The 18656-nt window shown below is 42.6% G+C and overlaps 1 protein-coding gene across 1 annotated transcript; it reads left to right on the forward strand.

Annotated features, from left to right (window-relative positions):
• The first annotated feature begins 1296 nt into the window (after positions 1–1296).
• ENOSF1 (enolase superfamily member 1) lies at positions 1297–17446 on the forward strand. The gene is given in 15 exon segments (XM_010574404.1): positions 1297–1321; positions 2728–2843; positions 3231–3308; positions 5735–5761; positions 6760–6831; positions 7049–7088; positions 8130–8212; positions 8668–8679; positions 9271–9293; positions 9726–9813; positions 10895–11041; positions 11655–11694; positions 16527–16678; positions 16871–16953; positions 17386–17446. Coding segments are annotated over 15 exon segments (1047 nt in total).
• The last annotated feature ends 1210 nt before the right edge of the window (positions 17447–18656 follow it).

Consider the following 18656-nt stretch of genomic DNA (forward strand, 5'->3'; position numbering starts at 1 on the left):
CAAGGCATCTGCCATCTTGCCCAACAACCCTTATTATCTAATATATAGCGTTTCTCACTCTCAAACGCTTCACAAATGAGATCAGTTTCATTATCTCTGGATGGCAAATCCAGAGGGAGAAGAGGTATTTTGACTCATCCAGGATCAAGTTGAAGACCATGACCAAGCAGCATCCAGAATCTAGCATTTGGTCTACTGGGAATTTCCTTTCAGATGGCCATCTTTTAGTATTGCCTACCAACCTCAACTCCTGGTCTTCAGCTTGCAGAGATGATTTGGAGAGAAAGAAAAGTCTGCAGTAATTTCCCATTATGCCCCACAATGGACACCTGAGCTATTCCAAAACAAAGGAAAAACCTGGGTAAAGTCTGTGGGCCTCGCACAGCAATTTGGCTGCCACAAAGCCAGTGTATCAATCATTATGTGCAGACAGCATGGAGCTTGAGCTGAGAACTCCTGCCAGGCCCTGGCATGCTTAGCCTGGGGCTAGCCCAGGTGGCCCTGGGGTGCACCTAGCCACCACACAGACAGCCCACGTGTGGGTAAGCGCTTGACCTCGGCCTCAAGGATGGCAGTAAGTGTCAGCAGCATCTGCCTTCCCAGCTCGCTGGGCTGCCACATCTCGGACACCATGGTACGCACAGCCAGGTGGGCAGGAGGCTTTTGTTAGGCAAAGCAGTTTGTTGTGACAGAACATGGCTGCAATATTGTTCTACGAGCAGTACCCACTGAGCACATGCACGAGCTCCACTGCGGTTCTCGTTGCTCCCTTCTCATACCAGATGTGACTTCCATATGTAATTGGTTTGCAGCAGTGCTTTAGAAGGGCTTTCTAGTGCCCTTACAGCCAGTTGGTGCCCTAGACCATAGCATGACATAGCATGAGCAATTCCTTCTTTGCCACTCAAGTCTAGTGTTTCACTGACACTGCTGAATATGTCAAAACTCTCTAAGCAATCAGCTGAACACCCACAAAACTTATGACTTGATGATATCATGCCTTTTCCTCCTTCAATCTACCTTTGCAATTGTTTCTAACAGAAATGTCTACTTTTAAAAAAAAAATCACTAAGCAATCTGGCAAGTACATATTCATTTATTTTAAGCTTCTTTAAGGATAAACCATTATCTTTAGTCAGTCTAAGATTGGAGTCTGTGTATCACCTGGTCTGTTATAATATAAGATGCTGAACACCCTTGTCATCATGAGTCAAATGTGCTTGGTACAACCTGTCTAGATACATAAGTGACCTCAGCCACTGTAGTACATGATTCATCTCATCCAAGAAAAGCGGGATGGGATGTTCTTCCCACGGTGCAGGTAGGAACAACAGAGGAACTGAGACACAGGCAAGTAAATTGTCTTAGCCAAAATTACACAAAAAGGTCCTTACAAAACTGAGGCTCAGACACTGGTTTCTCAGATCTCAAGCAAATACCCTGAACAGGGGAGACCTCACAGGATTGGACTCATGGTCTTATATTTCTTAAGACTCTCTTTATTCCATGCTGCTAAAGAAAATGATGGTTGGCACAAGGCTTCATACTGTCTGTCCTTTCTCTGACACTCTGCAGTTTGTGAGACATGATTTGTGTGCAGTTTACCCTAACAAAAATCCTTGCTGGGAATATATGTTGATGTTAAGTAGTGGTATGGGGGACTGGAAAAAAACAGAATTCAGCCTCAACCCTGAGTCTTGGGGACTTAAAACAGCTGGACCACAACTGCCATTACCTCCCTGCCAGAAACAGAACGCCTTATGATGAAATGAGAACTTGAATGTGACTGCAAGTACTAAAACAACTCTGGGAGATGCAGCAGTTGCTTGAAAGAGGTGGTATGTAAAGACTCTCTCATTTATAGAAACACAGTTTTCCTTAAAGGAGTTGTGATCTGATGGCCTCTGTCTCTTTAAGAGTGTTCTCTGAGTGTTCTGGGCTGTTGGTCTAGGGTGGCTGTTTTCTTCCTTTGTGGAGTAGGAGGTGATACAGGAGCAACTATTCATCTTGAAAGCCCTTTATAATTATTAATTTTTTTGAGGAAGGGATCAGCGTCTGGAAACAGGCAAGTATAAGATGAAACATGGCCATGCAACTAAATTGGCAGTGGCCACCCAGATCTGGGTGCAAAGTGAATGGTTCGATGCTGATACTTCAAATTCATAGACTGTCAGAAAAGGTTACTTCTCGAAGTATCAGCTGAGGAAAGGGCCCACAGTCATTCTGTTACAGGCATTTGGCTGTAACGAGGTGTCCTGGGTTCAGCTGGGATAGAGTTAATTTTTTTTTTACAGGAACCTGGGAGGGGGGGGGCACAGCCGGGACAGCTGACCTGAACTAGCCAAGGAGCTATTCCATACCATGTGACATCATGCTCAGTATATAAATGGGGAGCGGGCTAGGGGGTGCCCTCTTGGCTTTCGGTGGGGGAAGTGGCGGAGCGTCGGGTTCCGGGTGGTGAGCAGTTGCACTGTGCATCACTCTTTTTGTATATTCTTTTATTACTACCGTTGTTGTTGTAACTTCTTTTTTTGTGTGTTGTCCCAGTAAATTGTCCTTATCTCATCCCTCGAGGTTCCGGGGTTTGTTTGTTTGTTTTTCTCCTTTTTGATTCTCCTCCCCATCCCACGGGTGGGAGGAGTGAGTGAGCGAGCAGCTGCGTGGTGCTTTGTTACCGGCTGGGCTGAAACCATGACACGAGGTAGTAAATTTTGCTACACTTTGCAGTCATATGCGCTGTCAAGGCTTTCTTTAGTCACGTGGTCAATAGAGACATGGGAGAAATTGTCAGCAACTTTGGAGACTTCTACAGAGAGCTCACCAGTGAGAGGCAGCTCTGCTGGGTAAGACACATTGGAGGTGCCGCTGTGAAAAGGATAGTAACAAACATATAAGTTGTGCATTTTCACAAAGTATTTCCATTTTTATTCTTGGAAATTGGGAACATATCTGGTGCTAAAGCAAGCCAGTGTGAAAGTGACCACTCTGAGAGTTCCAGGTGGGTATTTGATGCAAGTTGCACATTTCAGCATCTACTTATTTTGTAATTTTTAACTAATATAGATTCCTTTTTTTTTCCTGTATCAGTGTCTTTTCCTCTTGCTGTGTTATCAACAGTGCTGTCTTTTAATCTGTGGTAAACAAAATATCATTTAACAGAAACTGAGACATCGGTGAGTATCAAACCACTGCGGACAACACTGCTGGATGTACATTTGTTTGCTCAACAGATTGGACCAGAGAAAGGTGCTGTGCACTTGGCCACAGCTGTGGTCCTGAATGCTCTATGGGACAAGTGAAAGGGAAAGGTAATGCTCATGGGATCTCCATATAAGAATGCTCATTAATTCAGAGAGATTCCTTGCTCCTGGTTGCTCCTGTTTGCACATCTGGTCTTGATTTTGCAGTAATTTATACATATGTTTAGCTTTAAAATATCAGATAAAGTACAGGCATCACCAAGTTCCTGGAGACTCTGCACATGCCCAGTTTTTGCAAGCTGGAAAATTGTAGCAACTGCACAGTGCTTAGTGGTGGAATTGGTCAAAACATTTCAGAGTAATTTTGTCAGAGTTCTGACATTTCTGAAAGAAAACATTTTTGCCTAGCTCTGCTTATCAGATGTTTCTTTGTATGCCCTTCTCTTGATTTAATCTTTCTTACTTGGAGATTTTAATCTCAGATTTTAAACTTTTAGCCACTTCCCTACTGAATATGCTGTTGATCTGGGAGCCAAATCTTGTATACTTAGCATGTTACTGGATATTAAAAGTAACCTATTCAGGCAGTGATGTGAGCAACCATAAAGGTGGCCTGGTTAGAAGGGGAAATTACTGAACAAAAGAGATTGTCTGCTCAAAGATACTGACAAAGAAAGGGCCGCCAGCCTGGAATGGTGAGCTGGGGACTAGCACTGTGAACTATAAAAAAACATCCTTGAAAAGTGCAGCTGGCCTCTTTGAAGTGCAGCCGGGGTACCTAGAAACCAGAGACATCCACAGATACCACTGATAAGTGGAAAACAAGGGACTGTAACACCAATTTTCATCTGAGAAGGTGGAAGACAGTCTGAAAAAAAAAATTGCTCTGAAGGAACAGAAGACAGCATCATCTATTGGCTGTTACAGGTGAAAAATAGAAATTAACAGCATCTATTGGCTGTTCAATGTCCTACTCCCTCTTATGTCTCTGTGATATAAAAAAGACACAATTTTTATCCAAAATGGAGCCTCTCTCTTTCTGAGAACTTCCCAGTTGAATCCCAGACTAACTTTCTATGAGCTCTTGGGCTGTCCCCAGGGATGCCTGGCTGAAATCAGAGTCTGGGATGCAGATCATTTTGGAAGTGGGACTCTGCCTGCTGTCTTACTGGCTCAGTCTGTCCTCCCCTCTTTTGGGGATGGTTGGTGTCCCACTGGGATCTGAAATCTGTCTAATTCACTTCATATAGATATTTTATATATTCATGTAAGTAATTTATCTTAAATATATCTGCTGTTATATTGTTTATAAGTTTGCTTCATTAATGATAAGCTGTAGTAATCTGGAATAGTACATAGCTACCTGGCTGCTGCTGTTATTGGTTGTACTACAATATTGATCGATACCGTACTACTGATCGCTGATAGTAATTTGTAATAGCTTGATATATGTTCGTTCATATTAATTTTATTAATTGTAGATATGTTTGCTAATGGCGATTTTTGTGGTAGTATACTTGCTTGTGGTGATTTTTGTGGTATTTGTGGTAATCTGTAATAAAGTAGAGAAATTTAGAGGATAAAACTTCCATGTCCTTGAGTATTACAGAATCCTACAAACCCACAGTTGTGATGTCTCCACACCTGTAAGCCAGGTAACCCTTTAGCTTGTGACAGTCAGAAATTGGCCTTTTGCTCTGTGAGCTTAAAACCCTTGGTATGGTGGAGTCCTAGTCCAGAACTAGCATGTCAGGCCCCTGCAGGAGGACAAGTAACGCCTGGTACAACGTTGCTGTGGCCATATCCTGACAGGCATAGTTGGACAGGCTTGCTGTTTTGCAGACCTTCTGATTTAAGAGGACAGAAACAGCAAAAAGCTGTAGCTAGCACTGACTGGAGTTAGCTGCTGTGCACACTCATGTAGCATGTGGCTTGGGACATGCCACCGCACTACCCTGACTGTAGAGCTTGCAGGGGAGAGTGGGCTTGAGTCCCACCAGCTCAGACCTGCCAGCATACACTCTTTTTCTTTACTTCTCTACTGGATTGAGCCTTCATGTATCATTGCTTGTGAAAGCAATCAGCAAACTTCAGCTTGCCAAAGCCCAAGAGCATAACACAGCCCAAAAAAAGAGGCTCATCAAAAAATTCACAAAGAGACTTCTTATATGTTGAAAGGGTATGATGATGATTTCCAGCAAGGGAGGGGGCCGGAGGGAAGGTCACCATTTCAGATTGCTGGCATGAGGTGCTTTTTTTTTTCTTTTTTAATAATCACCCCACCAATATTGCTTCCATAATGAAACCAGGTTAAGAAGGATGCTCAATCCTTAATGATTTTCAGGGGAAAGTGTCTAATGTTCTTGCTTGGGGTTGAGAACCACATTGCTTTGGTGTCAGTAATCAATGTTGTGTGCCAAATGTAAACACACTTGCACTTCATGACACTTCCTTATAAAGAAAAAAGCATCTGTATGTTATCTCTTTTACAGCAGCCATGAGGTTCCAGTTATTTAATTTGTTTTGTTTTCTAGTTTATGTGGAAATTACTAGTTGACATGGTAAGGAAATCTTGTTATATTTCCAGTCTAAAGGCAACTGGATCCTATTATTTTTAACTGTATTAGAAGAGTACATGTTTTAGTTGGTGTCCAAACTAAAATGGACTTACAGCTAATTTCAAACAGAAGCTCTTTCCCTGGTGGCAGGTGTTACTTTCTGCTCAGAGATGTTCTTCCCTCCCAACATTACCTTCTTCATGTGTCTACCCTCATACAGAGATGTAAACTAGCCCCTCTTGTGGGGAAACTGGACAGGTTGTCTTGTCCAGCTATGACGTCATAGCTGGGCAGTGGGAACTGATGTTTAGTGCTAACAGGAAGCTGTGTACTTAAAGATTGCGCTTTAATCTGTAGGTCTTTGTTTATGATTTGGCCAAGGAGCTGCTTTTCTTTAAGTCTGGATAACTGGGGGGTTGTTTTAATTTTTTTAATTGCTGGGGGCTTTTTCCAAAAATAACTCTTTACTTAAAACTCAGTAATTGAACTGTGTATGCTGTCATTGTCTGCTAGCAAATGCTCGGGCCTTGCGTGTTGATCTGTTTGCTGAAGTGGTCAGTCATTTGGGGGGAATTCTGTTCAGTATTAAGATCTAAAAGAGCCTGTTCTAAAATAACCTGGCTTTTCCTTTCCAGGAGGTGTGACAACAGGGGTGCTTCTCTGTCTTAATTTGACAGCTGAAAACTGTGACTTGGCTTTCCTGTTTAGTTTTTTTTTATCCTGCTTGGATAGAGTTTAAAAGGAAGCTGAAAAGGGCTTATTATCAACTACTCATAGCCATGAAATTAGGCTTACACATGTTTGGCAGTGCAACACAGGCTGATGAGGTGGTTGGGAGGGAAGGCTTACAGTATCTACTGTGTCAATTCCCTGCTTGCTTCAGAGAAATAAGGAAAAGATTGACAGCCATTCCTCAAGTGACTAGCACTACTTAATCTTTTTTTCATCATACTATTTTATTGTGCTATGATTTTTTATTTTATATGTCAACCTTGAATCAGGATGCCAAACAATTGCTATTCTGCATGGATTTCAGATATATTACTGATCTTCTAACAGATAAGAAGCTTATGGTAAGTAATCTTTCCTTCAAAGCTGGACTTTGGTACCCTCCATCTTCCTAATCTTTGAGTTTTCTCATCAGTTTTGATGGGAGTGGCTCACTCAGGAATATATCACCAGCCTGTGAGACTAAGAGAGGTTGGAGGGACAACCGTAATGATGAAATCTGGAGGGTGAGGAGAAGTTGTTGTTCAGTGTAATTTGATATTTATGCTTGTTCCACTTCAGAAATACTCTAAAGTGGCCTGCTTGGGGAAAAAGGAAAGGGGTGAGCTTAAACAGTTCTATACCTGATGAAAACCATTACTCTGCATCTCTAGGAGAATGGGAAGGGGACTGTGTGAGATGAAGCCTGTTGTTTGCTTGCACCTTCTCATGTGTTCCAGGAATGCAAAGTCAGACATTCAGTTTGTGCTACATTGGTGACTTTGCCGTATAACATCTTGTGTTGGGTTAGCAAGGATATTGTGCTGTTCTCTGCTTCCTCCAAGGATTTATCTGTGCCATGGTTTAACCCCAGCTGGCAACTAAACACCACGCAGCCGCTTGCTTACTCCCCCCCACCAGGCGGGATGGGGGACAAAATTAAAAAAAAGTAAAACTTGTCAGTCAATATAAAGACAGTTTAATAGGACAGAAAGGAAGAAAATAATGATAATAATTATTAATAATAATAAATTACAGTAATAATAATAAAAGAATACACAAAACAAGTGATGCACAATGCAATTGCTCACCACTTGCTGACAGATGCCCAGTTAGTTCCTGAGCAGTGATCCCCCCCAGGCCAACTCTCCCCAGTTTATATACTGGACATGACGTCACATGGTATGGAATACCCTTTAGGCCAGTTTGGGTCAGCTGTCCTGGCTGTGTCCCCTCCCAACTTCTTGTGCCCCTCCAGCCTTCTTGCTGGCTGGGCATGAGAAGCTGAAAAATCCTTGACTTAGTCTAAACACTACTCAGCAACAACCAAAACCATCAGTGTGTTATCAACATTATTCCAATACTTAATCTAAAACATATCACTATACTAGCTACTAAAAAGAAAATTAACTCTATCCCAGCCAAAAGGAGGACAATCTGGTTAGGAGTTCTCTTGCAATGAAATATCTAGGGAGAAGAGGGAAGGACTTATTCAGCAAAATTCATCTATTTGATTAAAATTGTGGCTTTCAAGAAAAAAAAAGTCAAAACACCTCCAATCCTTCAGTTTCCCCAAAGAACATTCTTTGATGTACTATTTAACAAAATAATCCTCTGTTGACTAAAACACAGCCTGACTTGAAACCATCCTCATCCACTTCAGAAGAGCAAATGTTGAAGCATGGATATCTGGCTTATACAACATCCTGTGCCTGGCTGGGCTACTCAGACCAGCAGTTAAAACAGGTTTGAATGTTTGATTTTACAATAGTAAGATTTTAAGTATGTGAAGTGGGGAAATGCTAACAGATGATGATCAATTCTCGTTGCTCGCTCCTATATAACTCTAGAAGTTTTGCTGGACTGAATAAAAATGTAACATTGCAGATCCATTTTGGGAGGTAAAAAGCAGGCCAAATGCCATTAAGTAATTTTCCCAGTAAGGCAGAATGTTACAGTCCTGTCTATGATCAAGGATATACCCAAGGAATATGAGTATTGAGAACAAGGTATTAAGCTAGAAGTAGAAGTCTCTTTATATTGGTATATTATGTATAACAGCGAGTTTGCATGGGTGCAGCAGTGTTGGTTTAAGTAAGGAGCTTATGCACATAGGGATACTCCGCAGAGTGATATGAATTAACCAAAAGTGTGATCATTAGGAGTGTTAATGAAAACACATAAAATCTGTGCTTGGATAGCTATGTTCAGAAGCACAGATGCCCTTAACCTGCAGTAACTTCATAGATGAGAAATGGGGATGTCTCCTTCACAGACAACATGAACGGCAAAAGTTCATAATTGCTGGTTTCTTCTAGAACTTCTGGTTGCCTTGGCTTTGAGGGATACTCTGAAACTGTCAGCAGCAGAAGGTCCTTAGCTTCCTTCATAAAACAACATCCTCATTGCCAGAGAGAGTTGCACGTGCTTGGCTCTCTGTGAAATACTGTGAAACCTTTGGACAGTTTATTGGCGTCAGATTTAGTTAATATAGCTGGGATTTATCTTCTGGGAAATACACACCTTGGTATATCTAGAAATAGTGTTGCTGAGTCATGGGATGTTCATACCTGGGTTAGAAAAAATTATCATATGTCACAGCTGGGTTGAGGAGTTTGGTTCAGCTGGATGTTATTCATATATCTGATCTCATTTTCTGATGTTTTTCTGCTACCTCTCAGGAAGACATAAAAAGCTTATTCTTACTCTGAAAATGTGTAAATTAATATTATTCTAGATGCAGTGTGATAGAGTTACTTGGAGATGTATAATCAATGTAACTTTGCTTGCAGTTACGCACATAGGCCTTGAGAGAAGGCTGGACAATGTATAGTAAATGTTTGTATTGAGTATTATTCTTCTGTGTTTTATGCTTTGAACAGATGGACTAGACCTAGTCTTAACTCTTCCAGGTCTATGATATGGACAGTGACTTTGCTTCTGTATCTGAGAAGATGTCTGAGAGGCACTTCCCCCTTCTACTACTGCATGAAGCTGCATTGCAGAAAACAGTAAAGGCATGGCAAAGCTGAGGGCTGATCACAAATGAAGATAAACGTGTTTCCATTGATTTCTGAAAAAAGCATTGCTTTTTTATTTTCACAGTAGGATGAAGCTTGCTCACAAGGGAAGAGAAGTAATAAGAAAGTTCTTTCTGTGAGACAGTGATGCTGAAATTATAAATTCTAGTTTATGGATTCCAGTTTACTGCTGCATTAATCATTAAGTGATCTATATCTTGTTCCAAATATGCATCTAGGTTCAGAGTAAAGGTGAGTGCAGATCTGCAGGATGATATTTGCAGATGCAGATTTGTAGGAGAAATGATTGGTCCAGACAAAATAATGGTGAATATCACTTTTTGCTACTATACTATGTTATTTTCCATTTAAAACCATTTGATGAAATATCTCTCATTATATATGTTTCTTGACAAATATTTTTTCTTCCTTCTTCAAATCCTGAATAACAATGGCAACAAATGTTTATATATATCAACAAAGAGCAGTACTGGACATGACCAAATTAGATGTAGTACTAAGAATTTTATCCTGTATTTCTGTGCCAGAATTTCCATTCAAGACTGTGGGGAACCCCACTTCCAGGATTGTCTTCTAGAAGATTTTAAGTGCCTTTTACATCCAGGGAGGCTTCCAGAGGAAAGCCTGTTAATATTTTTTCACTTATGCTTGGCTGAAAATAAACTGGAAAATTTTTTCAAACTGAAGTATTTGAATGAAAAGGAGTAATTAGATAGAAGTCACACATTTTGCTTTGGAAATGTTACTCTGTTGACTGCTATGGGCTGGATTTTTTGCCCCATGTGTTCCCTGACACTCCAAAGCTGCTGGGTGCTGCAGTGTAGCATGGAGCTTTCATGGGATGCCATATATCATGAAATGCCAAACCAGGAACTTCGTGAATACAGGATGGCAAGGACCTGAAGAGCTTGCAGAGGAACTGTAGTGTCATTTTCAGATGTTTCACTTTTTGTAGGGAGAAAAATTCTCCCTTGTGTGGGAGAGAGGTGCTGCTTGAGCAACTCATTTAAACTACTGCATTTTTTTTGTCAAGAATCTTTTCTGTTGAAAACTTCAGGCAGCCATGCCCATGTTTTAGGGTGTTTTACTTAAGTACATGCTGCCAAGATACACTCATTCCCACAGAAGACTCTGCTCTGCTTCCTACAGCTCCTGACCTCCTTGGTTCAAACCTAGTCTGGATATTGCTGTAGTCATTGCAACTCAGTGTAAGTGTGGCCAAAAGTACGATAGGAACAGAATGGCAATTCCAGCTTTTCATTTCCTTCCTATTTCCTGAATTTCTACCACTTCATATTGATTTTGCAGCTCTTTATGAGAGTTTGACAGGAAAAAAATGTCAATAGAATCCTTCAGTGTATTTGATTCTTATTTTCCTTATCCCCAGATGCTGGATGCAAACAAACAATGGGAAATAAAGGAAGCAATAGAGTGGGTCACTAAACCATCTGAGTTTAAACCCTTGTGGATTAAGGAGCCAACTTTTCCAGATGAGGATATGCCTTTCCAGACAGGACATGCAGCCATTTCAAAGGCTGGAGAGTTAATTTTTTTTATTTCAATAATAATACAGTGACTCCAGTCAGCACTGTAGTGTACTGTTGATACTTCACATATTCAGAGTTCATGTTGAACTAGTTATTCAGAGTACCATTAAATGTATTTGTTACAGGACCTTGACACGCATTCTACACATGTATTCCCTTAAGTTTAAAGAAATAGTTTGTTTCTAAAAAAAAAAATGTTAAAGGACTGTAATGCCTGCATGAGGAAGGCAGCCAACATTTAGTATGAAATGACCTTTTTTTTTTTTAAAATGTGTGGTTTCCAGTGGAATTGGAAGTTTCATTCAGAATTTGTGCTCCCAACACGCTATACTTAGCAGCACTGTTAAAACCCCAGATGTACAGTATGTGCATTTCTTTACTGATCCACACACTCTGCTATACAATCCTTTACATGGCTTGTGGAGCAGAGAAAGCTGAAAAAAAATCAATAAAAAAATTTATAACATGTTACATTTTCTATAAAATGAGTAGAACACAATATGCTGAATCATCTGTTATTTCATCCTTTACGCTACTGAGTAACTCCATTGGGAATTAAAAACCAGAAGCAAGTCTTGAATGTTTGTTATGTCCTTGCAGGCCCTAGCACTGCTAGAAATTGGTGTGGCAACCAGAGGACATGTGAGTATATGTATAAGTGCTTTGGGCTTTTTCCTAATTACTACTTGTTTAATGCAACTACTACATAACCTTTGGAGCTGGTGCCAAAACTCCTCTGCATTTCTCACTAAAGTTAAATGCTACAGCTGAAAATTACTTGGTATCTATTTCAGCTGTTCCCTACCAAGGTTGCCTCCCTTACCTCTCTGGTTCATTCTTCCCACACGTGATTTCTGTGAACAACCTGGAAATACCTGATTTTTTTTTATTATTATTATTATGAGAGTAACTGCTAAAATTTCATATTCTCACATCAGCGAGAAGTATGAAAGAATGCATCCATGGTTGTGATTGCCCATCTGAAAGGTAGAAAAGCAAGGTACCAAGAGTAAGTCCATGCTGCTCTTTGGAGCACACTGCAGCTCCATGAGACAGCTTGCATAACATCTGTGCAGAACAGAGTAGGCCGGACAATGTGGTCTGCAGTGAGCTGCAGGGCTGCTGAAGCTGATATCCCCTGTAGCCCAAAGATAGTTATGACAGCTCCTATTTGCTCTGTGGGTTTGGTGCTTAAGCAAGTCTTTTGCTTGGCACAGCAGCACATGGCGTAGCCATGACCTTGCAGTGGCTATATGAAGGTGTGGTTTTTAGAGTGGAGAGGTTCCTGGCTCCTCTTCTTGTATCAACTCTATTTCTGCTGCACTAACTCAACTGTAAAGATCAAAATCCAGAAAATCATGCTGTTAGCAAGTTGTAGTTCATCCTCTTGGTGGCACCAGGGGCACTGTCAGGGGTGCAGGGAGGGCTGGGGAGCCAGGAGCTGACAGCAGGGCTGGCAGGGCAGGTCTGGGGCCGTCAGCTGAGAAGGTTGCCAGACCAGGTCATGGTGAGGAGACAGCTCTGAGGGCAGGGTCTGGCCTGGTGACAGGGACCAGGGTCAGATGCAGCCCAGTGACTGCCAGCCTGTCCACGGTGATGAAGTTGGACCTAGATTGATCTGCGCCATCAGCCTGTGGTTCAGGGTCTGGATCAGTAAGGTCCATGGCTTGGCACAGCTGCAATGCGACAGGAGACAGTCACACCTGGGGGTAGCTCAGGCAGGGACTGGGGGCCATGGCCTGAGCCAATGTTGTGGTTTAACCCCAGCCAGCAACTAAGCACCACGCAGCCGCTCACTCACTTCCCCCCCATCCAGTGAGATGGGGGAGAAAATCAGGAAAAGAAGTAAAACTCCTGGGTTGAGATAAGAACGGTTTAATAGAACAGAAAAGAAGAAACTAATAATGATAATGATAACACTAATAAAATTACAACAGTAGTAATAAAAGGATTGGAATGTACAAATGATGCGCAGTGCAATTGCTCACCACCCGCCGACTGACACCCAGCCAGTCCCCGAGCGGCGAAAAAACCTGCCCCCCACTCCCCAGTTCCTAAACTAGATGGGACTTCACATGGTATGGAATACACCGCTGGCCAGCCTGGGTCAGGTGCCCTGGCTGGGCATGAGAAGCTGAAAAATCCTTGACTATAGTCTAAACACTACTGAGCAACAACTGAAAACATCAGTGTTATCAACATTCTTCACATACTGAACTCAAAACATAGCACTGTACCAGCTACTAGGAAGACAGCTAACTCTATCCCAGCTGAAACCAGGACAGCCAAGATGGGTCCCGAGGGCAGGCGTGGTGGGGGAAGGCCTCCGATGAGGCTGGACAGGGCCAGCAAGGCCACTCCTGCCCACAGTGCCCTGATGGCAACTCCCTCCGAGAGGGATGTGTCCTCCCACCGACAGAGATTTGGGCTCAGATGGGACTTGCTGAAAAGTGATTTAATTGCTGTGGGGTGTAGGGGGCATTTTAGGGGACACAGAGCCATGGCAGGGACAGGGAAATGGGAAAGGGACATGGCAGGGGGGGATTAGAGCCAGGTGGGGGGCTCAGGCAGACCCTGAATAGCCCCAGAGGCTTGGCAAGCTTACGGGGCAGGGGGCGAAGGGGGGATTCTCAGGTGGCCCCTGAAGCCCCCCTGTGAGGGGTTCACTCAGAAGCTTGGGTTTAGGCAGGGACTGGTGCTGTGGGAGGGTCAGAGCCCAGAGCCAGGCCAGGTTTGTAGGGTAAGGCCTTGTGCAGCCCTAGCTCTGTGGTGCTAGGTGAGGGCTTGAGACAGCCAGAGATAACGGGCAGGGTGCCACAGGGGCCAGCTGCAACCAGGGGACCGGGAGCTGTGGGAGATCCCCATGGGGGCAGCAGGACGGAGACCTCCTAGCCAGGCCCATCCCACCTCCAGTCAGGAGCAGGGTTGGCGGGGCACAGGGGGGTAGCCCCAGCCCCAAGCACTGGGCACCTCCCTGGGGACAAGGACAGGGATGGGCTCAGGCCAGGCCAGGCCAGAAGTATGTCAGTGGGGTTCAGGATCAGGCCTAGTGAGTGCAACCAAGGTCAGACACAGCCCAGGGTGTGCCTGGGCAGGGCCATGGCAGAGCAGGACTGTGGTCATGAGGCCAGGTTGGGGGTTGGTCCCTGGCCAGACACATCCACAGCTGTACCACAGCTGGAAGCAGGTACACCTGCAATGCAGCCCAGGCAGAAACTAAGGCCCATGGGCAGAGGGTGTGGGCCCCAGGTGAGACTGGTCAGGGTGAGGCGTGTCAGTGTACTCAGTGCCCTGTCTGGCCTTAGGAAGAATTTGACTGGTATACATGCAGCTATTTTATAAGGTTGAAACCTTTCCTTTCCCCCAAGGAAACTCATTGCTAGCATTAGTAGTAAGTCACTGCCATCAGCTATATTTAAATGCTTCTCACATGAAATATTTTTAATGTGTCCAAAGACCAGAACTAATTCTCAGATATGTCATAAATTGCGAGGTGTCAATAGAGAGGCTGGTACCTTTTACAATACCAATCTTCAACTTAAAGGAAATTGGTTTTTATTGCACCCATCTCTTTGCCAAGTCTTGACACCAAATCTACGGAGCCAAACAACGTGAATTAACAAATTCTCGGTTGTCTGCAGCAACTGGAGACAACAGTGACTGTATTAGCATAGTTTCTCTGCTGCCAGTTTCTCGTGCCAAGCCCTGCTATCAACATATTTCACTGTGCTTCTCACTCTCAGCTGTTGTCTACCAGTAGACAGGACCCTTAATTTGGGAAGGGGAGTATTTTGTAATGAACATGTATTAGGATGGGTTTGAATTACCCATTACTTGCTTTACAAAGTAAAGGCAAGTCATGAATACTGGCTTTATTTGGTGGTTTGTGTAACCTTTTTCTTCTTTTCACCGTAACATCTGAGAACCACATAAGCATTTAATGTATTTATCCACAGAATTCCCCTGTCAATAAGGGGAGTACTATTATCCTGTCCTGGTTTCAACTGGGATAGAGTTAACTGTCTTCCTGGTAGCTGGTACAGTGCTATGTTTTGAGTTCAGTATGCAAAGAATGTTGATAACACTGATGTTTTCAGTTGTTGCTCAGTAGTGTTTAGACTAAAGTCAAGGCTTTTTCAGCTTCTCATGCCCAGCCAGCGAGAAAGCTGGAGGGGCACAAGAAGTTGGCACAGGACACAGCCAGGGCAGCTGACCCAAAGTGGCCAACGGGGTATTCCATACCATGGGACGTCACATCTAGTATAAGAACTGGGAAGTGGGGGCGGGGAATCGCCGCTCAGGGACTAGCTGGGTGTCGGTCGGCAGGTGGTGAGCAATTGCACTGCGCATCATTTGTACATTCCAATCCTTTATTACTACTGTTGTCATTTTATTAGTGTTAGCATTATTAGTTTCTTCTTTTCTGTTCTATTAAACCGTTCTTATCTCAACCCACGAGTTTTACTTCTTTTTCCCGATTTTCTCCCCCATCCCACATCCCACTGTGCTTAGTTGCTGGCTGGGGTTAATCCACGACATATCCGTACTACAAATATGGGAAATTAATCTGAGGCCTGAACTGACTGAACAGCTCAGCCAAGCTCCAGACAGGAAATCTGTAGCACAGCTAAAAATTGAACCCTGACTCTTATCCAAACATATCTTGTCTACAAGGCCATCTCTCATTTGGCTGGCCTGGTCTCCAGAAGAAGGAATGATTTCCTGCAGCAGAATCACTGCTATATTCACTTTAGCTGTCTCAAAATGGGAATAGCTGCTCATTCACATAGGCAACCATATGCCAAAGCTATGCAGTCCTGAGCATGCTGGAGTGGGGCTAAGACAGTCCAGACCCCAGTGTACTGCAAGTCCTTGCCTGGGGACACAGCTGGGTGACCAGATGGGGGTGAGTTGGGTCCTAAAGGAGCCTAAATCCTAAAAAGATTTTGAGGCAGTCTGTGAGGCAATTATCTGGCAGAGCTGCCCAATCAGTTTGTGAGAGCATTACATAATGGTTTCACTACAAACTCAGCCACCTTTGCGTAGGTTAAGCCCCTGTCCTTATCCTGGAATGGAAGAGCCATTTTCACTTGGCATTTTTGCTTCACTTTCACTTATGCAGTTCAACATCCAGTTAAGGGGCAGGAATTTCCAAACTAATTCCAGTACAACTATGCCCTTTGGCAGACAGTAATTTTTTTTTCAGTATACCTCGGTTCATTGTGTCAGGTGTAGTGGTCTTAACATTACAAGCATAAGCTGATTATTTTTAATATTGGCAACATCCTTGAATTTCACTTCATCCAAATTCTCATGTGATCTCTCATTTAAATGGAGTAATTAAAATAATTTGGTTTTATTGAGACACACAGCAGGGACACTGTACAAATGTTTTTATATGAGTTGCCAGCAGCTCTTGCAATACGTTAATTTGGGAGACTTCAGGTCTTAACTTTTTATTTTTTCCCTTACACTGCCACAGCAGAGTGATATTTAAACAGCTTCTACAAGCTAACGCCTTGAGTTATCTCCAAATTGACAGCTGCAGGCTGGGAAGTGTGAATGAAAACTTGTCTGTGCTGCTGATGGCCAAAAAATTCTGGAGTAAGGCTCTGCAAAATGCAGCAACAATGAGAAAATCTTTCTCTCCCCACCCTCCAAGCTAGTCTGATTATTTTCTTCGGCTCTCATGCTTGTGATTTCTGAGCGTAAGCTTGCATGCACTGCTGTAATTTTCTTTGTTTCATGTCATGCATGCTGTAGGTCTGCACCAAAGGGCTTTCGATGTCTTGATATTGGGCACTGCCTTTCTCTAGTATGGACTTGGGGGTCTCTCTGAATTAGTCCAGCACTTGATAATATTTAATTATATCCTAGTATCTGAAAGCCTTGAAAGCAGGTTAGTTATACAAAATACTCCAGTAGCAATTGACTACGGTGATAGTTTTTTTTTTTTTTTTTTTTTTTCTTAAAAAAGATGTTGCCACACACTGGTTACAGCATGCATTTGTCTTGTTACCCTACAAGCCCACCTACCTGTGGGCTACAAAGGGAAGTTAGAAGTGTGGATTAAACTTCAAGCAGGTGAAAGTGAACAGTTTGTGGTATTGATAAAAGTACTTGAAACCTGGGCTGTATTCCACATTCAGACACTTCACAGATGCCAGTCACTATGGTGGCAAACTCACGAAGTCAGACTAATTAACAGACTATTGATTTTGATGGCTGATCAGGTAGGTGTTTGCCTCAAAATTCAGAAACAGTTCCTTCTTTTCTGACACCTCATCTAACATGACCAGATAGATAACTAATATTCTTTCTGGTATTGTAGTAAGGCCAATTTTGCAATGTATCACAACATGTCAGAAATAATGTGGGTTACAAAAGCTTGACTAAGAAAGTAGAACATAGAGGGAGTTGGTATTTGAGCAAAGTGGTAAGAAATTTCTTTGCTATCTCCAAGTTGATTAAATTGCCCTTGGAAAGTGGGGAAATTATAAAAGGATGCATTTGGAGGGGGAATGACAGAAGAGAGGAAACTCTTCAAGGCCAAATTGTGAGGCAGAATGAGTGTAGCAGTCAGCAGGGCAAATGGCAAGGACTCAGAAATGCTATGGATATGCAGAGCTGCTAAGGACTGACTTCCAATGCCACCTGTACAGCTCTTTAAGTCATCAGCTGGGGAGTGCAAGGGACAGGGAGCTGCTGGGACAGCTTATTATCAGGAAGTAAGTCCAAGAACACCCCCTTCACTCAGTAGGCCTATGGGCTCCTTTCATAGCTTCCCAAAAGGATCTAACAATGTCCTGTGTTTTGTCTAAAATACTGCTCTGAATACAGCCTGCAGTCATACTAGTCATCTTTGCAGCAGTGGACAGTGTCCATATTCTGCAAATCAAAATTCCTTGAGTAACTCCTGTTTAAGTCTATATATTCAAATTTTTTGAATATTCATATTTTTTGCTTGAAATCATAAGAGTCTCATATCTATTAATATAAAATATGTGTATTTTCACTTTTATTCACATTAAAGTCTGCTGTGTAAAGTCTGCTTTTTACAGCCTTCTGATCTTTTGAGCAGCATAAAGCTTCTTGGACTTCAAGGTACAAGCTTTATTTCAACAACTGCCATTGATAGTAAATTGTGTTGATAAAGGGGAACAGTGAAGTAGTAGTTAACTCCTATACTGAAAAGCAGTAGCTCTTCCACAGCTATAGATACTGGTCTGTTTAAGCACACTGTCCATACACCTACATGAGAATAGACCATTTGTCATGTTTCATAAAGGTAATACTTTAAAGGGTTTTTAAAATTTTCCTTCTGATGAAACTAACTCCTCTTTAATTTATGAAGGGAAGTAAATGATTCCCATTCTAAATTCTTCTCTTGGCTGGGTATTCCTGTCCTGGTTACCTTCACCAAGACTGCTAATTCCCACTAGTCAAGCCCTGAGGCCATCATTTTGTTTCACATCCTCCCTGGCTACACTTGCTAAAATGCCCTGCAGATTCCACATCTGACATGTCACAAAGTGGTTTCCAGCAAAAGGAACTTAACTTGCTAAGTGTAAGCAGAACTGTCAAGTGAATTTGCAAACTAAA

The sequence above is a fragment of the Haliaeetus leucocephalus genome, unplaced genomic scaffold (assembly GCF_000737465.1).
Source record: "Haliaeetus leucocephalus isolate CR32 unplaced genomic scaffold, Haliaeetus_leucocephalus-4.0 Scaffold428, whole genome shotgun sequence".
NCBI lineage: Eukaryota > Metazoa > Chordata > Aves > Accipitriformes > Accipitridae > Haliaeetus > Haliaeetus leucocephalus.